Source organism: Oncorhynchus nerka, linkage group LG26, assembly GCF_034236695.1.
Source record: "Oncorhynchus nerka isolate Pitt River linkage group LG26, Oner_Uvic_2.0, whole genome shotgun sequence".
NCBI lineage: Eukaryota > Metazoa > Chordata > Actinopteri > Salmoniformes > Salmonidae > Oncorhynchus > Oncorhynchus nerka.
The window spans coordinates 4566447-4590874 of NC_088421.1; the positions used below are offsets into that span (position 1 = coordinate 4566447).

The 24428-nt window shown below is 40.6% G+C and overlaps 1 protein-coding gene across 1 annotated transcript; it reads right to left on the reverse strand.

The window, feature by feature from the left end:
* Positions 1-8444: 8444 nt before the first annotated feature.
* On the reverse strand, positions 8445-21534 carry LOC115110073 (homeobox protein Dlx4a-like). Its single transcript, XM_029635412.2, has 3 exons — positions 20925-21534; positions 16781-16977; positions 8445-8975 (listed from the first exon to the last, which is right to left on the reverse strand). The coding sequence occupies exons 1-3, from the start codon at positions 21259-21261 to the stop codon at positions 8724-8726; spliced, it is 786 nt and encodes a 261-aa protein (XP_029491272.1). The 5' UTR covers positions 21262-21534; the 3' UTR covers positions 8445-8723.
* Between the last annotated feature and the right edge of the window lie 2894 nt (positions 21535-24428).

Sequence of the window (24428 nt, forward strand, 5' to 3'; positions counted from 1 at the left end):
GAAAACCCTCAAATTACTGAAATAATTCATTTAAATCAATCATGAGAATAGTCAGATTAACTGATGACTAAAATAGCAGTGCAGATGACACTATTTTGCTAAGTGCATGTATAATAGGTCATGAATCTGTAGGGGACTTCTGAGAATGTTACAGACTAAATCCAGAGGTTGTGAGTTTTTAAAAGTCAGTACTAAGGGACCATGTCAAATGTAATCATGTTGATTAAAGATATTTACACTATTTTAGCTGAACAGTGTACCACTTACCTTAAAACCCCCATACCATTTCATTACTTCCCTTACAAACAAACACATGTGAAATAGCTGTTTTCACGTTGAGCTGAGAGACACACGAGGTCAGTTGTTCACATGCAAAACCATATGTTCGCATGTATTTAATTTAGAGTTCACATAATTTAGAGTTCACACCACCTTTTCACACATGAGGAGAATAACAGTTGTTAAAATGTACCACATACTTGTGAAAAAGGCACTAACGCGATAGAAACAACTGTAGTTAAAGTTGTTAAGGAAGGACCAACTATATTTGGCGGCTCATGGGTTAAGTGTGTGAGGCAGACCGTTTGCCTGTCTGTCTGAGTCAGTGAGGTGAACATGCCCTGGATTTAGGAAGAGCTGCCAGCCTGCGTGTGAAGAAGCTGTGGGAGGTGACAGGCGGGCAGACACACTGGAGTCTCTGGATTTTAATAGCACACTACTGAGAGAGAGAGAGAGAGAGAGAGAGAGAGAGAGAGAGAGAGACTCAGTTAAGGAATGGGAGAGAGACAGTTGGAAGGGAAAGGAGACTGTGACGAAATAACTGTCCATCTCCCAGAATCCTTGCTTGCTTCAGGCGCTCGCATACCGACCAAGAGTACCAACAGTTTAACTGGCTGGTCTGTTTGCAGAGCTATAGAGTGACAGAATGTGTCATCAGGGATGGATAGAGGGACAACATGACATCATGGGAAGGGGATCCTACAGATGTAGGATCTTAAATTGAGCCAGTTTGCTACAGCAGGAATATAATCCTGCAGGAAATGTGGATTATAATTTATAGATATTTTTGTAGCGTGGAAAAACATTTTGTTGTACGGGAAAATCAAGTCTTGACATTTCAAAGTGAAAATTACAAACCTCCGAAGCCTTTTTCAACCTCAAATAGACTACAAGTTGTGTGACCAAATTAAGATCCTACATCTATAGGTAGAGGCTGCTGTATTGGCCCGGAGGACAGAGCACAGAGCATGGAAACCCCTTCATACCCCATCTTTAACAGGTTCCTTAATAACAGCCCCTGCTGGTCTGATTTGAAACGTATTCATTTTCTTTTCCTATCTTCTCCTTCTCCTCCTCCGGTCCAAAAATATGTAGTGAGGAGGTGTCGTCCTATGGCAAGCACGTTTAGATATCTGCGATATTGGATTTGAAAGTAGTAGCTCAAAAAATCTTTGTTCGAATTCAAAACGCAAAGACAGAGACACAAAGAAACCCCTTACTCTCACTAACAAGTGGCATCATTCTGCAGTAATAAACATGAAAACACAACCATGTCTTCTTTGAGTTGATGGGAAGCTATGGAAGCTTGAAACGGTCAAGTTCTGTGAAGTTTATCTTATGACTCTATGGGACAAACAATATAAATGTTGTAGTTAGCAGGAGGAGTGCCCCCTGGCTCTGTGTGTGGGCCTCTGGTCTCTCATGCCTCACTCAGCAGGCTGTCTGGACGCTTTAAGCCTTAGGAGATAGGAGTTGATTATATGTCTGGTGTGTGGGCTGAGGGGGTAGCATTGAAATTTTAGGCCACCAAACAACTTAGCACATTCAACATTGTCATGGTAACTGAATCGTTAGCGAAGTTGGACATGATTGACCAGAATCAAACACTTGAAAAACAAACAAAGTTGACCAAACATTAGGAACACCTTCTTAATATTGAGTTGCACCCCCTTTTTCTCTCAGAACAGCCTCAATTCGTCGGGGCGTGGACTCTACAAGGTGTTGAAAGCGTCACACAGGGATGCTGACCCATGTTGACTCCAATGCTTCCCACAGTTGTGTCAAGTTGTCTGGGTGACCTTTGGGTGGTGGACCTTTCTTGATAAACATGGGAAACTGTTGAGTGTGAAAAGCCCAGCAGCGTTGCAGTTCTTGACACAAGCTGGTACGCCTGGCACCTACTACCATACCCCGTTCAAAGGCACTTAAATCTATTGTCTTGCCCATTCACCCTCTGAACGGCACACATACACGATCCATGTCTCAATTGTCTCAAGGCTAAAAATCCTTCAATAAACTGTCTCATCCCCTTCATCTACACTGATTGAAGTGGATTTATTAACAAGTGACATAAACAAGAGATCATAGCTTTCACCTGGATTCACCTGGTCAGTCTATATGTAATGGAAAGAGCAGGTGTCCTTAATGTTTTGTATTCTCAGTGCAGTAGGTTCAGCCACAGTCCATATCTAGTCAAACAAGAATCCATATTCCCACTCTTATTCTCACAAGCAAACCTATGGATGGGGTGCGGGGGTTATCTGGAGGTGGATTGGGTGGTTGGGCGCGAACTGAGAAGCACAGCTGAGGAGGACAGCATCCCAGCTTGCAGACGTCATACTGCCTCTCAAGGCAGGGAAGGGATATGGTTTCACTCCTACCACAAACATCACTCACCACTGTCATTTTCATATGGGGGAAAAACACAAACAAAGATGGGGTGGAAGAGGCATGAGAGACAGCTGTGGGCTTTTCACTGGCCCTGGAATATTTATTCTCAGTGTTGATTGTTTGCAGCAGGGACACTTTTCTGCCATTTGCTTGGGGTGCTACTCACCGTAGACGGGGATGTATTGCACCTAAGGTTGGGTTTTAATTATAGACATGGTTGAGATAAGTCATGCTGAAATGACTGTATCTGTGGTGTAGGCTTACCTGTTTAGGACACTTTTCCCAGGTCGGAAGGTATAGGTCCATAATCGTAGAAATCTCCCAAAAAATGAAGACATAATTTTTTCTCTCGCTTTGCTGCACACCTGTCTGTGGTTCACACACCTGTATCTCTAGCGGTTAAGAACATTGGGCGGTTAAGAACAACTACTCCCCGGGCGCCGATAATGTGGACGTTGATTGTGAGGGGTTGGGTTAAATGTGGAAGACACATTTCGGTTGAATGCATTCAGTTGTGCAGCTGACTAGGTATCCCCACCATTAGCTAATGAGCCCTGTAAAATTGGCATGTCATGCTGCCACCAATGATTGGCTGCAACAGACAGGAAGTAATGTAAGTATGTGCATGCAAAACGAGGACACAACATTAGCACCTATGTTTGATTTGGAAAGGGGGGATAAATTCTTAAAAACTGGTTTGAATAGGTTTCTTTCTTGTGCACTGCTCGGTAAATGACGCAGAATTAATATAGGCCTAAACTGTCTACCGATTATGGACAAAGGGTTGCTTTATGTGGGAAATGGTAAACTGGGAAGTGGTAGCTAAGTCCACATGAATGTGTTCACGTGCCATTGAAGTCGTAACAATTCTTCATCCAATAAGATTTGAACTTGATAGGCTAGCTTACATTGCTTATAACAAAGTTAGCTAACGTGCTTAATATTGACACAATGGTCAAACTAGCTGTGTTTTCCTTATTGATAACGTTGTAATTGTCAAAAACGGATTTGTCATCTTTTGGTTGAAAAGGTAAAAGGTCAGTGGTGAAATGTCGCAACTCGGATAACAAAACGTTTTCCACTTGTAATTTCCACTTGGTGAGTTGTTCAAGCAGTATTCATGGATGCCAAGGGAAGCAAGGCCCCCCCCCCCAAAAAAAAAAACAGGAAAAAAAGTAAAAACATGGAGAATAATGTATCTTTCGTCTCTCTCATCATTTTCCTTCAATTCGCAAGAGGCTGAATGTATCTTACTGGTGGAAGCATCCGAGCATGCGAAACAGTGCCCCTCTGTCTCTGTATGTGTAGGCCATCTATTTGAGGCTGACTGGTCCAAAAGAGTATGACATTGTTGCCGACCATAGCATTGAATGCAAAGAAAGCCAGCAAGCATTTGGCCTCTTTGATAAAAAAAAGTATAAAATAATAGCCAGTCAGCGTTGAGCTAAACTGAGTGAGCTCAACTGTGAATGGTTCTGGCACACCAACAAACAAAAAAAGTCTCAAGGGAAGCAAGTTTGGATTTGGTGTCACTCCCATCATCACATCGAGAGCATGCGTCATTGACAGAAACAACTTGAATTGTTGCATCTCGTTGTGTTGTTGTCCTCCATTGGCCAGCTAGCTAAAATTGTCCCTTTCCTAAATGAGCCATGGATGGAGATAGGGATTTGGACTTGTGGTTTTACTTAATTCTCCGTACTGGCCAATCATTATAACTGTGATTCTGATTTGAACATTAATTCATACATTGTTGTGCCCCTGGCCTGATAGGATGGAAGTTCAATATGTAGCTAGATGTAGAAGGCTAATGTTAACTTGCTAACATTGCCCATGAAAGGAAGTTAGGCTAGCGAGCATGCATTTTAGCCAGGAAACTTAAGAAAACTAAAAACAAAAGCGTGTACTGTATGACAGAGTGATAGTCTGTTTCGTCAACATGAAAGAGAGGAGGATGGCATTGGAGTTTCTCTACAAGTAGGGTGAGTCAATATGTTTTGTCTACTTGCATGAACTTGCACGCACACACACACAGAAATCAGAAACACAGACAGCCACATTATATTTAGCTTACGTTGATTGGACTAAATTGTTTTTGGTATCGTTTAGTTTTTAGTCATTTTATAAGACTAAGCATAGGTGATTTGATGATGTTGAAGTTGAAATTCTGCTGGAATAGTGGAGGCAGTTCTTGTTTTCTTTGTGAATTGCGGTAACTCTCCGTGGTTCTATACTGAACAAAAAAATAAATGCAACATGTAAAGTGTTGGTCCCATGTTTCATGAGCTGAAATAAAAGATCCCAGAAATGTTCCATAAGCACTAAAAGTTTATTTCTTTAAAATGCACAAATTTGTTTACATCCCTGTTTGTGAGCATTTCTCCTTTGCCAAGATAATTCATGCACCTGACATGTGTGGCATATCAAGAAGCTGATTAAACAGCATGATTATTACACAGGTGCACCTTGTGCTGGGGAAAATAAAAGGTCACTCTAAAATGTGCAGTTTTGTCACACAACACAATGCTACAGATGTCTAAAGTTTTGAGGGAGCATACAATTGGCATGCTGACTGCAGGAATGTCCACCAGAGCTGTTGCCAGATAATTGAACATTAATTTCTCTACCACAAGCCGCCTCCAATGTCATTTTAGAGAATTTGGCAGTATGTCCAACCGGCCTCACAACCACAGACTACGTGTATGGTGTCATGTGGGCGATTTGCTGATGTCAAGGTTGTGAACAGAGTGCCCCACTGTGGCAGTAGGGTTATGGTACGGGGCAGGTATAAGCTAAGGACAACAAACACAATTGCATTTTATCGATGTCAATTTGAATGCTCTTGCCATTCATCTGCCGCCATCACCTCATGTTTCAGCATGATAATGCACAGCCCCATGTCGCAAGGATCTGTACACAATTCCTGGAAGCTGAAAATGTCAGAGTTCTTCCATGACCTTCATACACACCAGACATGTCACCAATTGATCATGTTTGGGATGCTCTGAATCAAAGTATACAACAGTGTGTTTCAGTTCCCATCAATATCCAGCAACTTCGCACAGGCCACGATCAACAGCCTGATCAACTCTATGCGAAGGAGATGTGTCTGATTCATGCCCCTACCTTTTTTAGGGTATCTGTGACCAACAGATGTATATCTGTATTCCTAGTCAAGTGAAATGCATAGATTAGGGCCTAATGAATATATTTAAATTCACTGATTTCCTTATATGAACTGTAACTCAGTGAAATCTTTGAAAATGTTGCATGTTGCGTTAATATTTTCGTTCATTGTAAATCAATAGTTGTTTAGTGGTCTGAAAATGTTGGAAACATTAACTTGCTTTACCATGCTGTAGATCATATACCTGTTCGTTACATGCACTATGCTTTATGGACTTCGCGTATTTAGACAGAGGTTGTTCTCCGGTTTTCTGATTAAATAAAGGTGTGGTTGAATTTATTCTGCCACTGTGTCTTCTTATTGTCTCGGCCTTCAGACCTATATTTCACGGTCGTAATGCATATGAATACATAGGTTGTAATGTGGCTTTTTCCCTGGCTTCCCAAGTGATTTTACCCACGCGCCACTACTGCCTTCAAGTGAAATTTCCCACTTGGAACTATAGATGCAAACGATAACTCCGGTAGCATGTGCAAAAGCCTAGCCTACCTTCAGACCAAGGTAGATCGTAGTGGTAACATTGTGGTCAACACAATATGATTTTGTTAGCATATTTAGCCCTGAGTGTCCACTTGTGGAAAATAATCCAACCGCACATTGACAATGGCCGGGATATAGAAAAAAGGTTCCACAGCACTTTTCAATTCACACCACTTTTGATTTAGTTTAATAAAATATATCGACGGAAAGCTTTATAAAGAGGGGTAAAGAGCTGTTACTTGGACCGATTTGCCACATTTGTCCATTTACTCACAATTTCTGTCCTTCGCATCCGAGTGCTGCCGCAGGCTCTTTGATGTTTTGACCAAATCAGATTCACGGAAATAACACGTCGCACCCGCTGGACAAAGATCAAGGCGCGCTCTTCACTTTCCTCTGGTATTTATTTAGCAAGCATGATAACACAATACTCCCTACAGACACAAGCAAAGGCTATTACATAAATGTAGCAGCCTATACACCTAAACATTAGCGACCTTACATGTATTGCGTGGAAGCGAGACAATATTTCAGTCTGATCAACTATAGGCTAGCAGCTGCAAAGTCTAGCCTTCTATGCGCCCTGTCCTTCTGGCCTGAGTAAATTAAGCTGTAACGTTGTGTATGCTTATTTATAACCCATTTGTTTGTGAGAAAATCAGAATGGATCAAATTTGGTTTATAATTCAAACTTGGGCTGACTAGGCAATTAAGCTTTTTTTTATTAACTGGAATGAATCAATAAACACAATAGCTGACAGACTGTGAGTAAATGTTTTATTAGGCCTACAGTTGCATAGGGTAGGACTACACGATGCAAATCAGCATAAGGAAAGCTCCTTGTGTTTTATTGTCCAATCATGTTGCTTTCTCTGTGTACGTGTATAGGACCCCCACTAGTCCTTTAAAATACAATTCAGATATGAACACGTACAAAGTTGCTGCAGTTTGACTGAGTTTTCATCCTCCCCAAAGCCAGGACATTTCCCAGTTTTTTTTTACCCATGTGACCTGATTAGAAAAACTCTGGTCCCATCACAGCCCATATTAAACATTTCCATCACTGCCCATATTAAACTTTATTTTTTTAATTTTATTTTTTTACAAGAGATGAATCATGTCCTACCGCATAAGGCATTGCACTTTACGTGGTTAGGTTACCAGAGCAAGAAAAACTACCGGCCCCATAATTGTTTTTTTTCGCCACACCACTCTGGACCTGTGGTGCCACCTCTGTGCTCAATAGTTAGTCCTAAACTTTTTTTTAAATCACCACCGTTGGTTTTGACTCGAGCGCTGTCATGTATTTTGCCTCTCGTTTTTCAGCTATTTGTGTCGGACTGCTGATAGGCTACAATTAGCTTACACCTGCAAGTCATTTCGGTTCATGACGATTCCGTTGCCTTGTAGAGCCGCAACAGCCGATGGATGCTCCTTGTCCTTTTCCTATTAGTTCCTTTGGACTTTCAGTTTTGGAGAGGGATATTTTGTTGCCTGCAAATTGCTGGTAATTATACTGTTGGAATGAAAGCTTTATTTAACAAGCTACGTCCCAAATTACCTTTAATTGACATGGCCATTTTATAAAATCATTGTCAATGTTAAAATAGTACCCTCTATTGCTTTTCCAGATGTTTTAGGGTAAAATACATGCCCCTTTCTTATGTGAGATGTTAGTTTTATTATTGCGCCGTAGAAGTCCTTTTTTTTTTACACTTTTGGCATATTTTGATATTAACTTTAATAATAATAATAATAGCCTACTACTACTACTAATAATAATAATAATATTAAGAATAGTAATAATTATAAACTCATGCCTAACCGAAATTATATGTCTTTGCATCAAATATTTAAATCACACACACACATATATATATATATATATATATATATATATATATATATATATAATATGTGTGTATGTGTGGTTTAAATATTTGATGCAAAGACATATAATTTCGGTTAGGCATGAGTTTATAATTATTACTTATCAGGTGAAATGTAAACGTTTGAATTTAACTTAGATTGCTTTGTAACTCATGGGGACGGGATTAGGCATTTTCATGCTCAAACTCATTTCGTAAAAATAGATATTATTGCAGTGCATAGTTGACCACTGAGGATTTATTTGGAACTGAACTGCATACAAAATACAGATCCACATAGGCCTCCAAGCAAAATCCATGTAGTCATTTGTCCAATAAATTGTAAGGCAAAACCTCGGATGAAATCCAAACAAAAGACCTTTAAACGGCCATTTCAAAAACTGAAAAGTCTCTAATGTGATAGCTGGGGCTTGGAGCTATATTTAAAAGGGATAGGCTACGCGGTTCATGTACAAGAGGAGAGCGTACAGAATTCCATTCCATTGTCCCATATCCTATCACATCATTTGAGTTCTCGGCGTAGATTCCTGGTGATGGCTTGGATACCAGTGTCCGAAATTGTTCATGTATCCACCGGAGTGCGCAGGCGTCCCCTTATTTGCCATGGAAACGTCCCAAAGTGGCGGCATCCCCGGGGAACACGGAGACCCGGATGACCCAGCGTGCAGATGCTCTCCCTCCGGTCCGCCCGTGCCATGCTTCATGATCTTCTTGTACTTGGAGCGTTTGTTCTGGAACCATATCTTAACCTGCAACAATAAATACAATTTAGTATATTAAGCCTGCAATTAGGCTATTATTGTAATCGTTATCATCATTGATAAGCTATTATTATTACTATTAGTCTACTCAGTACTCACTATAATAATAATAATAATAATAAATTATAATATCCATGGCCTCATTGTTGTTATTGTCAATATAATTGTTTTTGGATAATATTGTTATGCACCTTTGCCTGTTGCCAGCATGCTGGCAAATTGAGCGTTAAATTATTAAAATTATAACTGTAGGCTATATGACTGCATTGTTAGGAATAACACAAATATTTTCCATATGAGAACAATACGTTGAACTAAAAACAGAACATTCACAAGAAAGACAAAATAAAGCTGGTGGGTGGGTTCAGGTTGCCAGGAGAATTAATTGTAAAACCCCACTACAGACCACTCAAGCAATATGTTTGGCATTCCTTCATTGCAGGCTTTTCCCCATTATACGAACAATACAGGGAATTTACAGAGATATTTTGATATGGAGAGAGCCTGTTGAGACGTTTATGTAACCGCAACACCCACAGCGTGGTAAAAGCAGCTCTAGTAAAATCTAATTATGAATTACAATTGATTGTGGAGATGAGTGGAAAACGCGGCTCAGATAGCCCACATTTCACAAAGGCTCGTAAATGGACCAAAATAAGAGATCTGCCCAAGAGTGTCACCCCAAACACGCTGATGACAGAATTATTGTTGTTGTGATGTCTTGGATTAATTACATTTACAGTTCATTCGGGAAGTATTCAGGCCCCTTCCCTTTTCCACATGTTGTTACTTTACAGCCTTATTCTAAAATTGATTGAATATGTTTTTTTCCTCATCAATCTATACACGACACCCCATAATAATTTGGAACGGCACACACCTGTCTACATAAGGTCCCACAGTTGACAATGCATGTCAGAGCAAAAACCAAGCCATGAGGTCAAAGTAATTGTCAATAGAGCTCCGAGACTGGATTGTGTCAAGGCACAGATCTGGGGAAGGGTACAAGAAAATGTCTGCAGCATTGAAAGTCTCCAGAACACAGTGGCCTCCATCAATGTTAAATGGAAGTTTGGAACCACCAAGACTCTTCCTAGAGCTGGCCGCATGGCCACACTGAGCAATCTGGGGAGAAGGGCCTTCGTCAGGGAGGTGACCAAGAACCCGACGGTGACTCTGACAGAGCTCCAGAGTTCCTCTGTGGAGATGGGAGAACCTTCCAGAAGGACAACCATCTCTGCAGCACTCCACCAATCAGGCCTTTATGGTAGAGTGGCCAGACGGAAGCAATTCCTTAGTAAAACACATATGACAGCCTGCTTGGAATTTGTCAAAAGACACCTAAAGAACTCTCAGACCATGAGAAACAAGATTCTCTGGTCTGATTAAACCAAGATTAAACTCTTTGGCCTGAATGCCAAGCGTCACATCTGGAGAAAACCTGGTACCACCACCAGCATGGAGGTAGCAGCATCATGCGGCAGGGACTGGGAGACTAGTCAGGATCAAGGGAAACATGAACAGAGCAAAGTACAGAGAGATCCCTGATGAAAACCTGCCCCAGAGCATTCAGGACCTCAGACTGGGACGGTGGTTCACCTTCCAACAGGACAATGACCCTAAGCACACAGCCAAGACAACGCAGGAGTGGCTTCGGGGCAAGTCTCTGAATGTCTTTGAGTGGTCCAGCCAGAGCCCGGATTGAACCTGATCGAAAATCTCTGGAGAGACCTGAAAATAGCTGACAGATCTTGAGAGGATCTGCATAGAAGAATGGGAGAAAATGCCCAAATACAGGTGTGCCAAGCTTGTAGCGTATACACAAGAATACTCAAGGCTGTAATCACTGCCAAAGGTGCTTCAACAAAGTACTGAGTAAAGGGTCTGAATACTTATGAAAATGTGATATTTGGAATACATTTGCAAAATTTCTAAAAACCTGTTTTTGCTTTGTCATTTTGGGGTACTGTGTGTAGATTCATGAGAGGGGAAAAACAATTGAATCCATTTTAGAATAAGGCTGTAACGTAACAAAATGTGGAAAAAGTCAAGGGATCTGAATACTTTCCAAATGCACTATTATTAAGGGGGACCTGCAGGTTTTTACTGACTTTCAGAGATGGGACCAAGTCACTATTATACGAGTCACAAACAAGTCTCAAGTCATAATGTTTGAGTCTCAAGTCAAGTCCCAAGTAGAATGTGGTCAAGACACGAGTCCAAGTCGTGCATTCTAAGACCAAAACAAGTCGAGATGAGTCACAAGTTTTAAAGCCAAGTAAAACATATATATACATGCAACAACCTGTTCAACTACAAATCTTTGTCTATTTATTGAGGCTACCAGACAGCTTTTTTCATTATTTTGTCTACAACATATTTTTATTAGCATATGTAATTGTAAAATATGGACCTTGTAGCTGTGGTAAGGGCATGAAATCAGCTGATGGCAAGGCAGGTTGATGTGCTCAGAGTGTAGGTTTTATTAGGTCTTGGTGATCCAATGGTGAAAGTGCCATATCGTATAAAATATACAAGTAGATTTATCAAATATACACAGGCAACAGCCCAAAAGAAATAGCCTCTGTACCAGGCTTAACCTGTCCTATCTGAATAGACACCCCTTAAGAAACAAATCAAATCTGTCTAACAGGAGTTCAAACAGGTAGGCCTACCTAATATAAACACTTAGCCCCCAGGACCATACAATTAGCCTACCCAATTGGCAAGAGGCTGAATGTATCTCGAGGGGGAAAGCATCCGAGCGAGCGAAACAGCACCCCTCTGTCTCTCTTACATGTAGGCCATCTATATCTGATGCTGTCTGGTCCAAACGAGTATGACATTGTTGCCGCCCGCAGCATTGAAGGCAAGGGAAGCCAGTGAGCATCTGGCCAATCAGCGGTGAGCTAAACTGAGCGAGTTCAACTGTGAATGGTCCTGGCGCACCAACAAAAAAGTGTCAAGGGAAGCCCGCTATCAAATCCCATTGAGAGCATATGTCATTGACAGAAAAACTTGAATTGTTGTGTTGTTGTCCTTCGGTGGCCGGCTAGCTAAAATTGTCCCTTTCCTAAATTAGCTATGGATGGAGATATGGATTTGGACTTGTGGTTTTACTTAATTCTCCGTACTGGCCAATCATTATAATGGTCGATTCTGATCCGACCATTAATTCATACATTGTTGTGCTCCTGGCCTGAGAGGATGAAAGTTCATTATGTAGCTAGATGTAGAAGGCTAATGTTAACTAGCTAACGATGCCCATGAATGGATGTTAGGCTAGCGAGCATGCATTTTAGCCAGGTAGCCTAGGACAATAGACCGTTCCCTCAACATGAAAGAGAGGAGGATGGCATTGGCGTTTCTTTACAAGTAGGGTGAGTCAACATGTTTTTCAAGTTGGGGGGGTTGGCTTCCCCAGTGATTGCTGGGGTTCCCTACTGCCTGCTGGCCTGATTTCAATCCTCTCTTCCTACAATTTCATGTTTGCACTGCACCCGATCCTATAGCTGTACATCAAATCATCAATCTGTTCGCTTGCACACCTTGCCTGTGTTGATTGACAATTTTCTGGTCCAATCAGAGTGGCGAGGGTGCGTTTCACTAGCCAATCTTTTGCAGTTTTCTTTTGCAAGGGCGATGCTGCGGCTATTTTCTCTGGCTACATGTAGCATAATCCACGTAGAATCTGTGCCACAAAATTAGTGGCAAAACATTACAAAACCTGTCCAGATCATTTCAAGTCATCAGTCTCAAGTCAAAGTCTAGTCCCGAGTCTTGAGGCTCCAAGTCCAAGTCAAGTCTCAAGTTATTTAATTTTCTTTCAAGTCAAGTCTCAAGCCATCAAATTTGTGACTCAAGTCAGACTCGACTCCAAGTTATGTGACTCGAGTAGTTCAAGTCATGTGACTGAAGTCCACAACTCTGCTAACTTTTACGTTGTTTTCTCTGCCTTTAGCTTACACATGCTCAGTTCTGATGAACATGAAAAAAAAGAGTGGGGCCATGGTGAATAACCAACATATTTCACTCCCATAAACTCCCATAGGCCTAAACATAATAATTGGGCACACCTAGAAGTGTTCAAATGGGTATATTAATAATAATTGTGTGTCACATTCAATGCCAGCAAGGGAATTAACAGTTCATGCAGATGTCACAAAAACTAAGTCTCACATAAATAATTTTCAATGACAGAACGCTAATATAGTCTTTCAAGTCTTAATGTCACATGCACAAGTACAGTGAAACGCCTTACTTGCAAACTCAAAACCCAACAATGGAATAATCAATAATAATGTAATAATAGAAGAAGAAAAAAAACACAAGAAATAAGAAGACGTGAAATACATCCTCATAACTTTGCAGGTTGGGGAGGGGGGGGGGGGATCTACAACTACATCTAAGACCTCCAAAAACACTAATATTCAAAAGGGGGACATCCTTAAATTAGCTGTTAAAACTATAACAAAGTGATTTCCCCACCCGTTTTGTTAAAAAGCTGAAGGATGGGGCTGGAGAAACGCAACCACTATCAAATTGATAGACAGTGCAATGGGCGCAAGGATTGACCAACCATGATATCAACATTTGAACCATGTTCTGAGGCTAAATAGTGTTAGTTACATTTACTTTGTTTACAACCATTGGAGTAAAACAAGCTTATATTTTGGGTTCTTATGGGGTACGACTGTTTAACTAAGCTCATGAAGCATTTATGAGTTTTATTCTTCAAGAATCAATAGGTACATATCATGAATTTATAAATCCAACAGTGATATAGCGATTGCTGATTACCCCTTTAATGCCGAAATGGATTGAACTTTAAGTATGAATGAATTTCACCCTAACGTCAATCAACAGCATGCTAATGTAAGTAGCTGTTCCTATGATAATTGGAAGTATTAGATTTCAACAGCAACACTCAGCTGACAAGAGCTTTCAGTCTGAAATGTTTGGTAACTAGGTAGTTCAAGAAATCACGCCAGAAAATCCTGCCCCACATATCTAACTAAATCTCAGTGTGTGTACCGTACAACTTGGGGAAACCACTCTCCTTAGGTAAATGTGTGGTGACTGGCGAGCGGTGGTCAGTGTTTCTGGTGCAAAAAGGTCTAATCAGTCTAATCTGCCAGGTGGTTGCTGCTCATAGAAGGCCGGAAGACACGAGTGATTCCAACAAAGCAATGTTCGATCCCAAGTATCTATACTTAGCTCCCTTATCAATATGACCCTTGTCAATATGACCCTCATCAATATGACCTTATCAATATGACCCTCATCAATATGACCTTATCAATATGACCTTATCAATATGACCTTATTAACATGCCTAATCAATATGACCTTATTAATATGACCCTCATCAATATGACCCTCATCAATATGACCTTATCAATATGACCCTCATCAATATGACCTTATCAATATGACCTTATCAATATGACCTTATTAACATGACCTAATCAATATGACCTTATTAATATGACCCTCATCAATATGACCTTATCAATATGACCTTATCAATATGACCTTATCAATAGCTCCCTAATCAATAATTCCTGCTTCCGCCCAGGTAACATAATATCAGAGAGGTTCCGAGAAGTGCTTCTTCATATTTAGCATATACATACACTGAGTATACCAAACATTAAGAACACCTTCCTAATATTGAATTGCCCTTCTTTTGCCCTCAGAACAGCCTCAATTCGTCAGGGCATGGACTCTACAAGGTGTCGAAAGCGTTCCACAGGGACGTTGGCCTATGTTGACACCAATGCTTTCCTCAGTGTCAAGTTTGCTGTATGTCCTTTGGGTGGTGGACAATTCTTGATACACAGAGCAGGTTTTCTTAATGTTTTGTATACTCCGTGTATAAAGGTGTCCTTTATATACTAGAAATATCATGTCTCTAAAGTCCCAATTGATGCAACATTCAGATGCATGTATACACAATAATCTCTCCAACTAGATTTGGAAAAGCATTGTTTTCAAGAAAAAAAGTCCTGGCTTGATGTGATCTATATGTCTTTGAAACCGTAAAGTCAAGTGTCTGTGAATGGGAGGGTTACAATACTGTAGTTCTATATTTCTTTGAAACCGTAAAGTCAAGTGTCTGTGAATGGGAGGGTCACAATACTGTAGTTCTATATGTCAGTAAGCTCTATAGTTGAGGGTGATTTCATCCATTTAAGGATTGCACATTAAACCAATTAATGTAATAGCACATCTGGCATAACCCAGCAGAAATTAGCTCCACAAAAACAAAAAGCCACAGTGTAATGCCATCCACTTGAAAAGGCTCTGGAGGACATTAGTTATCTGATACCCTAAGTTATAAAGATGTCGGCTGCTGATGTCATATGTATAAAGGGCTCATCTTGCAGAAAGTCCCCTGTTGACGCTTTCTCAGATATCTGTCGTGTAGCACTCACATTGGATTACTAAGGCCCTCCTCTCTTAGCAGTGCATCACGGCCTCTACAGGTTCAGAATGGTCTCTTGCCACAGAGGATCAATGAATACATTTCATATCCGTCCATACGCCAAAAAACTATACTCCAATTGATGTATAGCAGCATTGAGAGTACCTATTCCCTTTTGGATTCGCCAGTATGTATTTTTTTAAAGTCCCCAGGCAAACGTAGTGAGGGAGATCTCTAGATTTAAAGAAATATAGAATGATTACCTGGCTGAAAGCAATAAGCTCTCCCAAATAGAAAATGATGGAGTCCTACCAAAGTCTGTACTTTCTCTGCAGTTATTTTTCTCTCGTTTTGGGAACCCCAAAACTTCATGGGACTCACAATATTTATATAAAACGTGACGCGATAACTCGCTAAGCTCTCTTCCTCTATTCCTTCTGACAGACAAAATGGCCGCGGTCGTTCCACCCCTCTCCCTTCTTCTTCCCTTGCCAGACAGAGATTGGTGAGAAGCGAGGAGTTAGTTGCAAAAGGAACCCATTGGCTGAGAGACTGAGGCCTTAATACTGAAGCAAGACGGCTAAAGGAGACCACTGAGCTCAGGGCCCGTATTCATTAAGCGTCTCAGAGTACAGGAGTGCTGATCTAGAATCAGGTTCCCCCCCTGTCTATAATCGTATTTATTATGATCTAAAAAGCTAAATGTATCCTAGATCAGCACTCCTACTCTGAGACTCGGGCCAGTAAGCCTAGACCAGGACTAAAAAGCATGCTCAATTGAGAATCACCATTGAAACTTTTTTTTTTTTTAGTCCAGGACAACGCTTAACATGTGTCCAGGAAACCGGTCCATAGTGAATACAGGCCCAGATGAGTAAGTAAGTAATAGTAGGAGATGGATAACACATTAGTAAGACAAGTAATACAGGAGGGTGATACACCCTGCTCTTCTGCTGCCTCGCCTCCCTGCCAACTGGGAACTGCCTTGCCAGCTGAAGCCAAGGGCATTCATGTTGCATTCAAATATTCATGAAAGTGTGTGTGCCACACACTGATGAGGGGAAACAATATCAGTTACAGGCCGTTAGAGTCGACTAACACCTCCGTGAACATGGCAGGACATCACACCCAAAGCAAGTTAATACCCCCGCACATTGACACATTGACTCTGTACTGGTACCCCCTGTATATAGCCCTGCTATAGTTATTTACTGCTGCTCTTTAATTATTTGTTATTCTTATCTCTTCCACCAAAATCGTTGTGTGTTGAAGAGTCTCTTGTAATAAACACCTTATTGAACAGTTATATCAGTAAAAATAACTGAAATAGACTATTAAAATGGGCCCAAAATAGAGAAATATGTACCTGTGTTTGAGTTAGTCCCAATTTTGCCGCCAAATCGGCACGCTCAGGTAGCGCAAGGTATTGGGTTTGCTGGAATCTCTGGTTGAGCGCCTGCAGTTGTAAGCTTGAGTAGATGGTCCGAGGTTTTCGGATCTTCTTCCCTTTTCCGTTCAGTCGAATTTCTCCATTCTCGATCACCGTGGTCGGCTTCTCAAGCTCTTCAAAGGGATGAAGAAGAAAAAGTTGTATTTTATTTCACGGGGAAGTCCAATTGAGGTCAGAAATGTTGGAATAATAATAACAATATTAACAACAACACCATCAATAATAATAATAATGATCATCATAATAATCATACATTTACTGAATAATACATGTTTAATTTAAGCCGTTTAATTTGCCCTCAAAGGGCTCAACTTTTCTTTTCTACCTCATGTTGCAAAAGAGGTCATTGAGCATGAGGAATATAATGACTGCATAGTGCTCCCCATTATCCCCATTGTTATGAAGATTGCACATACCAACTAGTGCTTAGGGAAACAGCTGCGTTAGGCCCCACAAGGTGTTCATAGTAACATGACACTGTATGAATCCACCCTTATAATACAACCAGTGTAATAGCGTTAGGAGATTGATCTTTCATCTACTTCACTTTTTGTTTTACAGGGGCATAAAAATTTAGATTTGATTTGCTAAGTTGAACAATAATTGCAGAGAATTTTGGTAGGTGGTAGGTAGTCCAGCGGCTAAGGGAGTTGGACCTGTGGCCGAAAGACGGCCGGTTTGAATCCCGGGCCAGGCGTTGGGAAAATGTATCTGGCAAGTGAACTGCTGCTGGGTTCACATCCTTAAGACATTCCCCTATTGTTGGGTGGCTTGGGCCCTTAACCCCACAACATACAGAGGTGACCCGGTGCTCGTCTCAACTGTATGTGTGATTTGTCCGGTGCTCGTCTCAACTGTATGTGTGATTTGTCCGGTGCTCGTCTCAACTGTATGTGTGATTTGTCCGGTGCTCGTCTCAACTGTATGTGTGATTTGTCCGGTGCTCGTCTCAACTGTATGTGTGATTTGTCCGGTGCTCGTCTCAACTGTATGTGTGATTTGTGCTGTCTGGGGCAGTTGAGAATGAGCAGAAGACATATTTCTGCTGTTTGCTGTAACTAATGGGAAATAAAGTTGTATTGTATCGTTGAGTTAAATAAGTTGCATTTGGAATGTTGAATCTTGATTGTCCCTTTTCTATTCTAAGCCTGCCATTCAAATAGCGAATAATAAACAAACCCATAGGCCTTACATCATATGCTACTGCACAGCCAATTCTCCAGTGTTAAATCAACACTGGTCTAGTGTCTATACAGGCCCGCACTTTTCAGTGTTAAATGAACAACTGTGTTTGTTAGTGACAGAGACATGGTTGTTGTTGCAGTCTTTTTGTTTTTGTTCTGTGGCCTTCACCAAAGAAGATCCGAAGCGAATATGATTCAAATGTCATTCTTCAACTAAATACAAGTATTTAATAAGGACTTATTTTGGGGGCTTAATTTTGCCTTATTACAGTGGCCTGAAACTCGTGGTTTGCAGGCCTGCGAGTCACTTTATGATGGCTTGCAAAGTGATGTGTAATTCCTATTGTAATCGAACCAGAGTGGGGATAGCCAACATTTGGAATTTTTATTAACCCGCAACATGCATTTAGAATGATGACTGCTAGGTCAGGTAGAAGAAGATATAAGACTACCTAAACCATATAAACTGGAACAACCGTTTCAGTAACCGGTGGTAAAAGTCCAAGTAACAGATTTGATTCGTTTAGGAATGTTGTATTTATATTTCAGTAGCATAAGATTAAATCATCAATCAATGTACATGCAAAAACATAGATATTAAAACAAGCTATTCTAAAAAAATCTACCTGCAATACAGCATGCTGGGAAATATGATACTGATGGGTGTGGTTTTGGTTTAACACTGGTTATTAACTCCAACACTTTTACACCAATGAGTGTTGATTTAACACCTGAATCAACACTATAAATGTTATACTGAAAAATCAACACTATAGGTAACACTGGCCAATTTTCTGTGTGACTGTGCAGAAACTGTTATTTTGTTTTGGTCCACCAGCTTCAAACAGCTGTAAAACTGTGTTTTTTGTAATTGAAAATATATTTCAGTTTGACAACAGATGCCACTCCAGGTGAGAAATCAATCAATCAAACACTATTATTCCACTATTAGCGACAGATATATTATGGAAATTCTGAAATTACAATGTGAAAATAAATACAAAATAGCACATTTAAAACCACTAAAACTAATATTGGCCTGCTAATAGCGTTCCAAAAATAATTGCAACATACAAATGGTCATCATTGATTATATAACATTTGATGCTATTGTTTCCGTTATTATTATTAGGCCATTATCTTGTTATTGGTAGGAATTAAACTCACAATTTCATGGTTATATTATCATAATAATAATAATACATTGTTCAGAGCTAAGACCGGTTTTTAATGAGAACTAAGAATAACACAATGAATCTGTTAATGCTCAAGAGGACTGCAATGTTTATATTATCTGGGGCCTTAAATACTTCTTGACTTTCCAACATGCCCATCACACGAAATGCCTGTAAGATAGCCACACAAACCCTTTCCTAATACGCGGGTGAAAAGTTTTACTTTTCAATGTCTGGAGAGAGTTGATAAACATGGCAATTGCCAACCGTGCAGTGGAGATATCACAGTCAGTCAACGATAGATGGATGACATCCCTGCCGATTATCAGGTATTTAATGATGTAATATATAATATATAAATATAAATAGACGGCTAAACCCCTAAGCGAACTCACTCATCATAATTGCATTTTTTTGGAGAGGAGTAGGCCTATTGGTTGATATTCCTATCTGAATGTTTTCGAGCTTTTAGTTCCAAACCGATTCACACTCCAAATAGGACTAGCCATTATAAACAATTTGATTTGAAGTAAAAACCTAGAGACAGGGTTATTTTGATCATTGACAGTAGGCTACGTGGAATTAATGCTGTAATGCATTTTGTTTAACGTTTTAATCAAAATTACGAGGTATAACGATGAGGCTCTTTCGTGTAGTCCTATGCGGGTATCTGTATGCTAAAATATCAATGAAGTAATGTAGGATCACAAAAGCAATAACGTCATCAAAGACAAATGGTTTTCAGATGACATGTTTTGTCTGGACCCTGTGCTTTGTGGGAGACCACAGGACAAAATGTAAAGTGGCTCGGTTTTTTCCTCCCATGTCGGCTGCATGTGTATCATCATCGAGAGTAAACTAGGCTAATTACTGTGCTAATCAACCGACCTGTCTTGCGGCCCAATAATATAAATGCAAATTGACCAGTAGTAAGTAGTCTAGCCTTAGGTCTAATCAGGGTAGCCTAGTGGTTAGAGCGTTGGACTAGTAACCGGAAGGTTGCGAGTTCAAACCCCCGATCTGACAAGGTACAAATCTGTCGTTCTGCCCCTGAACAGGCTAGTTACCCACTGTTCTCAGGCCGTCATTGAAAATAAGAATGTGTTCTTAACTGACTTGCCTAATTAAATAAAGGGGAAAAAAAAAATCATCCGTCCTAATATCGGATTAGACTAATAATTGCAATGGCGAAATAGGCTACATAGCCCTAGGTGTTGTGAAATCGTATGAAAATAGATTCTCATATCAATTTGAGACGAGAACAGTACCTTGCTTTATCCGTGCATACATCTCGAGGTTCAGTAGCCTGTCAACTATTGACCGTTAAAAATATGTATTATATTCAATCGTGCTCAGGTGTTATAGACCACATATGTGACATGGGGACATCCTATTTATTGTCAATCGTGCTCAGGTGTTATAGACCACATATGTGACATGGGGACATCCTATTTATTGATAACACCTTTAGGTCCGAGCACTGTTTGCGTAATGCTGCTTGTGTTAGGAATTCCCTATATTTCATTAGTGGTTTATTTGCAGGTTTATGTTTAGGTTTAGGTAGGCTATATAAGTGCCCGATTCTAATTTTAGAAGTCAATCGCGTTCGTATAACCTTCGTCACTGTAACCACATTTTGAAAATGGCAACAAACATTGAACTAACTCCAAAATGTCAACACGGATGTTTTTAAAAACGTACCTGTTTCCTCTATTCTCGTGTGTCCCAGACCGTTGTTGTGGCTACTGTGCTGGTATGGCAGGTAGGCACTTGGGTGGTGTGCGCTTACGGTGCTGTGGTAAGGATAGGCTAGCGGGCGGCCATAAGATGACGCACTGGAAGAAAAGGGGCTATCGTGCTGCGAGGGTCCGACGGGATGCAAGCCGTGCACTGGATAGTGGTTGTGGGACAAGCCGGGGGAGTGCTGCTGGTGGCCGGGATAGCCGTGTCCGAACTCCAGAAATGCCGATTTGGAGGGATCAGAAGCAACCAGACTGTCCGACAATGAACTCATAGTCATCATTGAGCGGGGGTCCATAAACTCGAGGCGCAGTTAAGGGCACCATAGAGTGCTACAGATGGGACCGATGCATATCCACTGAGTAGGCAAGTTATGCTACCTAAAAAAACAAAACCAATACTAATAGCACGAAGCGACGAGGTTATTTCCTAAATCCTTCCGTTTGTCTCCAAATTCTAAATTACGCAGTCCCTTTATTTTATCGTCTCTAAAAAGAGAACAGGAAAACCTGCACTGTTTCTCAGAACACTGTGCATATGGTTTAGACTTGTTGCTACCTCGCTTGGCATACACAAGCGCGCCTGCTCATTGGTTGCGGTGGCTAATCATGTCATCCTGCCTCGAGGCCAAACCATATTTAACTTGATTAATACAAGCTACATGAAGTCGGTCTTCCAGTTTGGGCAGCAGTGACATGTCAATGCAGCAGAATTTGGAAACCATTTATGCTAAATGAGAAGATAGGCCTACTGTAACAGATATTAACTAGGTTAATTTAATGTCAAGCATGTTTAGATTTTGTTATGTAGCCTTTTAGTGTTTGCAAAGATGGTCAACAAACTTGACAACTTGCCAGTGATGTTTTTACGTGAGGACAAATCTTTTGCGCACAAGTTATGCCATAGGATAATCAATTATTATATATGTACACAGGCCTAATTAATACGCGATACACATAGCTACATTACAATACTATACATTACATTTCCATCTGGCGCAAATGCGTGATTTAGCCTACGCATGACTAGACTCAAGCGAGGGCACAGAAGCACAACATAGTGGCTATTATACTGTTGTAAATTTGACTTTATCAAAACGCTCAGATGCATCAAGATAAAACAGAACACGCACGCACGCACACACATGCACCCCCCCCCCCCCCCACACACACACACACTCACACACACACTCTCCCAGCACCTGTATAACACACAACACACACTAATCATGTTTTTCTTTAAACAAAAATGCAACAAATGGGAAACTCTTCTTTAGGACTTTGTACTTGGTGAGAGGACGAGTTGTAATTACTGATAGTTTCTGGAGAAGGAGGGGAGGCTGCCCCTAGCTATCAATCTTGTCCGTGGTGAAAGAAGACGTTCACATTCGACTGTAAACCATTACATAGTCGGTCATGTGTAATCTATGTCTGTAGGTTGCAGACAGATGGGTGACAATAAATATCAACTTGAATGCACGCCGGCCCGGGCCCAGCGCATGACAGATGTGGCGCCGAAGACACTCGAAATCATTAGGCCTAAATGGCACATTCAGAGTCGTCACTTTATGTAATTCAGTCACAAGTCTACATGTCACAGGTTGCTGTTAACCTGTAGGCATAGAGCCTATGCCAGAGCTCTAGCCGATGCCACTTTGGTAACAATTGAGCTACGCGCGGAAGATAACGTTTCAGGACTGAGACACCCTGAATAATTATGATAGCCTAACTATTAGGTCTACACACTAGCCTACACAGTAATACTAAAACAAAAATAATACTGTTGTCGTTATGGTGAAACATTCATCCTCATATAGTAGGCCATGTAATCATGTTCCAACGCCTGCTATTCGGAGGAATTAAATTGGCCTATCCCATAATAATGGCTTATATTTATTTAAAATAATATTGGAAACATTTATTCTATAACGAATTGTATTTCATTTTTTGTTTTTAATTAAAAAATTATTAACTAGGCAAGTCAGTTAATTAAGAACAAATTCTTATTTACAAAAGGCCTCCTGCGGGGACAGGGCTGGTATTAAGAAAATACATTAAAACAGTTATATAGGACAAACACACATCACGACAAGAGAGACAACACAACACGACATAAAGATAGACCGAAGACAACATAACACGGCAGCAACACATGACAACACAGCATGGAAGCAACTTAACATGACAACAACTTGGTAGCAACACAACATGGTAGCAGCACAAAACATGGTACAAACATTATTGGGCACAGACAACAGCACAAAGGGCAAGAAGGTAGAGACAACAATACATCACGCAAATCAGCCTCAACTGTCAGTAAGAGTGTCCGTGATTGAGTCTTTGAATGAAGAGATTGAGATAAAACTGTCCAGTTTGAGCGTTTGTTGCAGCTCGTCCCAGCCCCTAGCTGCAGCGAACTCAAAAAGACGAGGGATGTGTGTGCTTTGGGGACAATTAACAGAATGTGACTGGCAGAACCGGTGTTGTATGTGGAATATGAGGGCTGCGGTAGATATCTCAGATAGGGGGGAGTGAAGCCTGAGGGTTAAATAAGCATCAACCAGTGGGTCTTGCGACGGGTATATAGAGATGACCAGTTTACAGAGGAGTATAGAGTGCAGTGATGTGTCCTGGTGGCACATTGGTGCATTGGCACATTGGTGCATTGGAGCATTGGTGACAAATCTGATGGCCGAATGGTAAAGAACATCTAGCCAAATGTTGGCATATTACTTGGTTCACCATATTCATATTTGTGTAACACAATCATCAAGTTTTTTTCAATACATGAAAATGCAAAAAGGCAACAACAGTATTGTATGATAACACGTTAGGTGCCTACCTGTTTTAGGAGGATACAAATGCAGTGTAGGCTTAAGGTGCGTGATGGCAAAATAATTAGAGGTTAAGTCACACAACAGAAAAAAAAACAACGAACTAAAACACTTTGAAGTGAAAACAAATCCCAATATCCACTTGGCTGGCAAGGGGCCAACAATACAACCACGTTACCATGCAATGAGCCAACACGTTTGCACATTTAGTTTCACCAAATGTCCATTTGTAGCCTATATTAGAATTGGAACCCAAGGGAAAGCATAACTCGATAGGCTACATACAGTTTTACAATCCCCAAACGTGTCAATTTAGTGCAAATAAAGAAAAAATATGAACAACAAGGGTATTTTATTATTTGCCGGCGGCAGTTCGCCCTACCCTGTTGTTAATATTGCTCTTTGAACGCCTGTCGCTGTCTTTTGAAGGGAGCCACAGCGCCAACTCGATCTTGGAATATTCAGCAAGAATGCACTGTGCAGTCAGTCCCCAGGTAGAATTTAAACCTGTAGAGTGCATGTCTTGTTGCAACTTTAAATCGACAAAATCCCTTCCATTATCAGTAGAATATTTAAACATCTTTCATTAAGTTTTAGACCTTAAAGTACTGTCCTTTAGTGTTTACTTGGAT

Coding starts and splice junctions, on each gene's coding strand:
- LOC115110073 (XM_029635412.2), bottom strand. CDS start 21,261: ATGGACCCCCGCTCAATGATGACTATGAGTTCATTGTCGGACAGTCTG. Junction 16,978..20,924: donor CACGAGAATAGAGGAAACAG/GTACGTTTTTAA, acceptor ATCCCTTTGAAG/AGCTTGAGAAGCCGACCACG. Junction 8,976..16,780: donor TGGGACTAACTCAAACACAG/GTACATATTTCT, acceptor TTATTGTTGCAG/GTTAAGATATGGTTCCAGAA.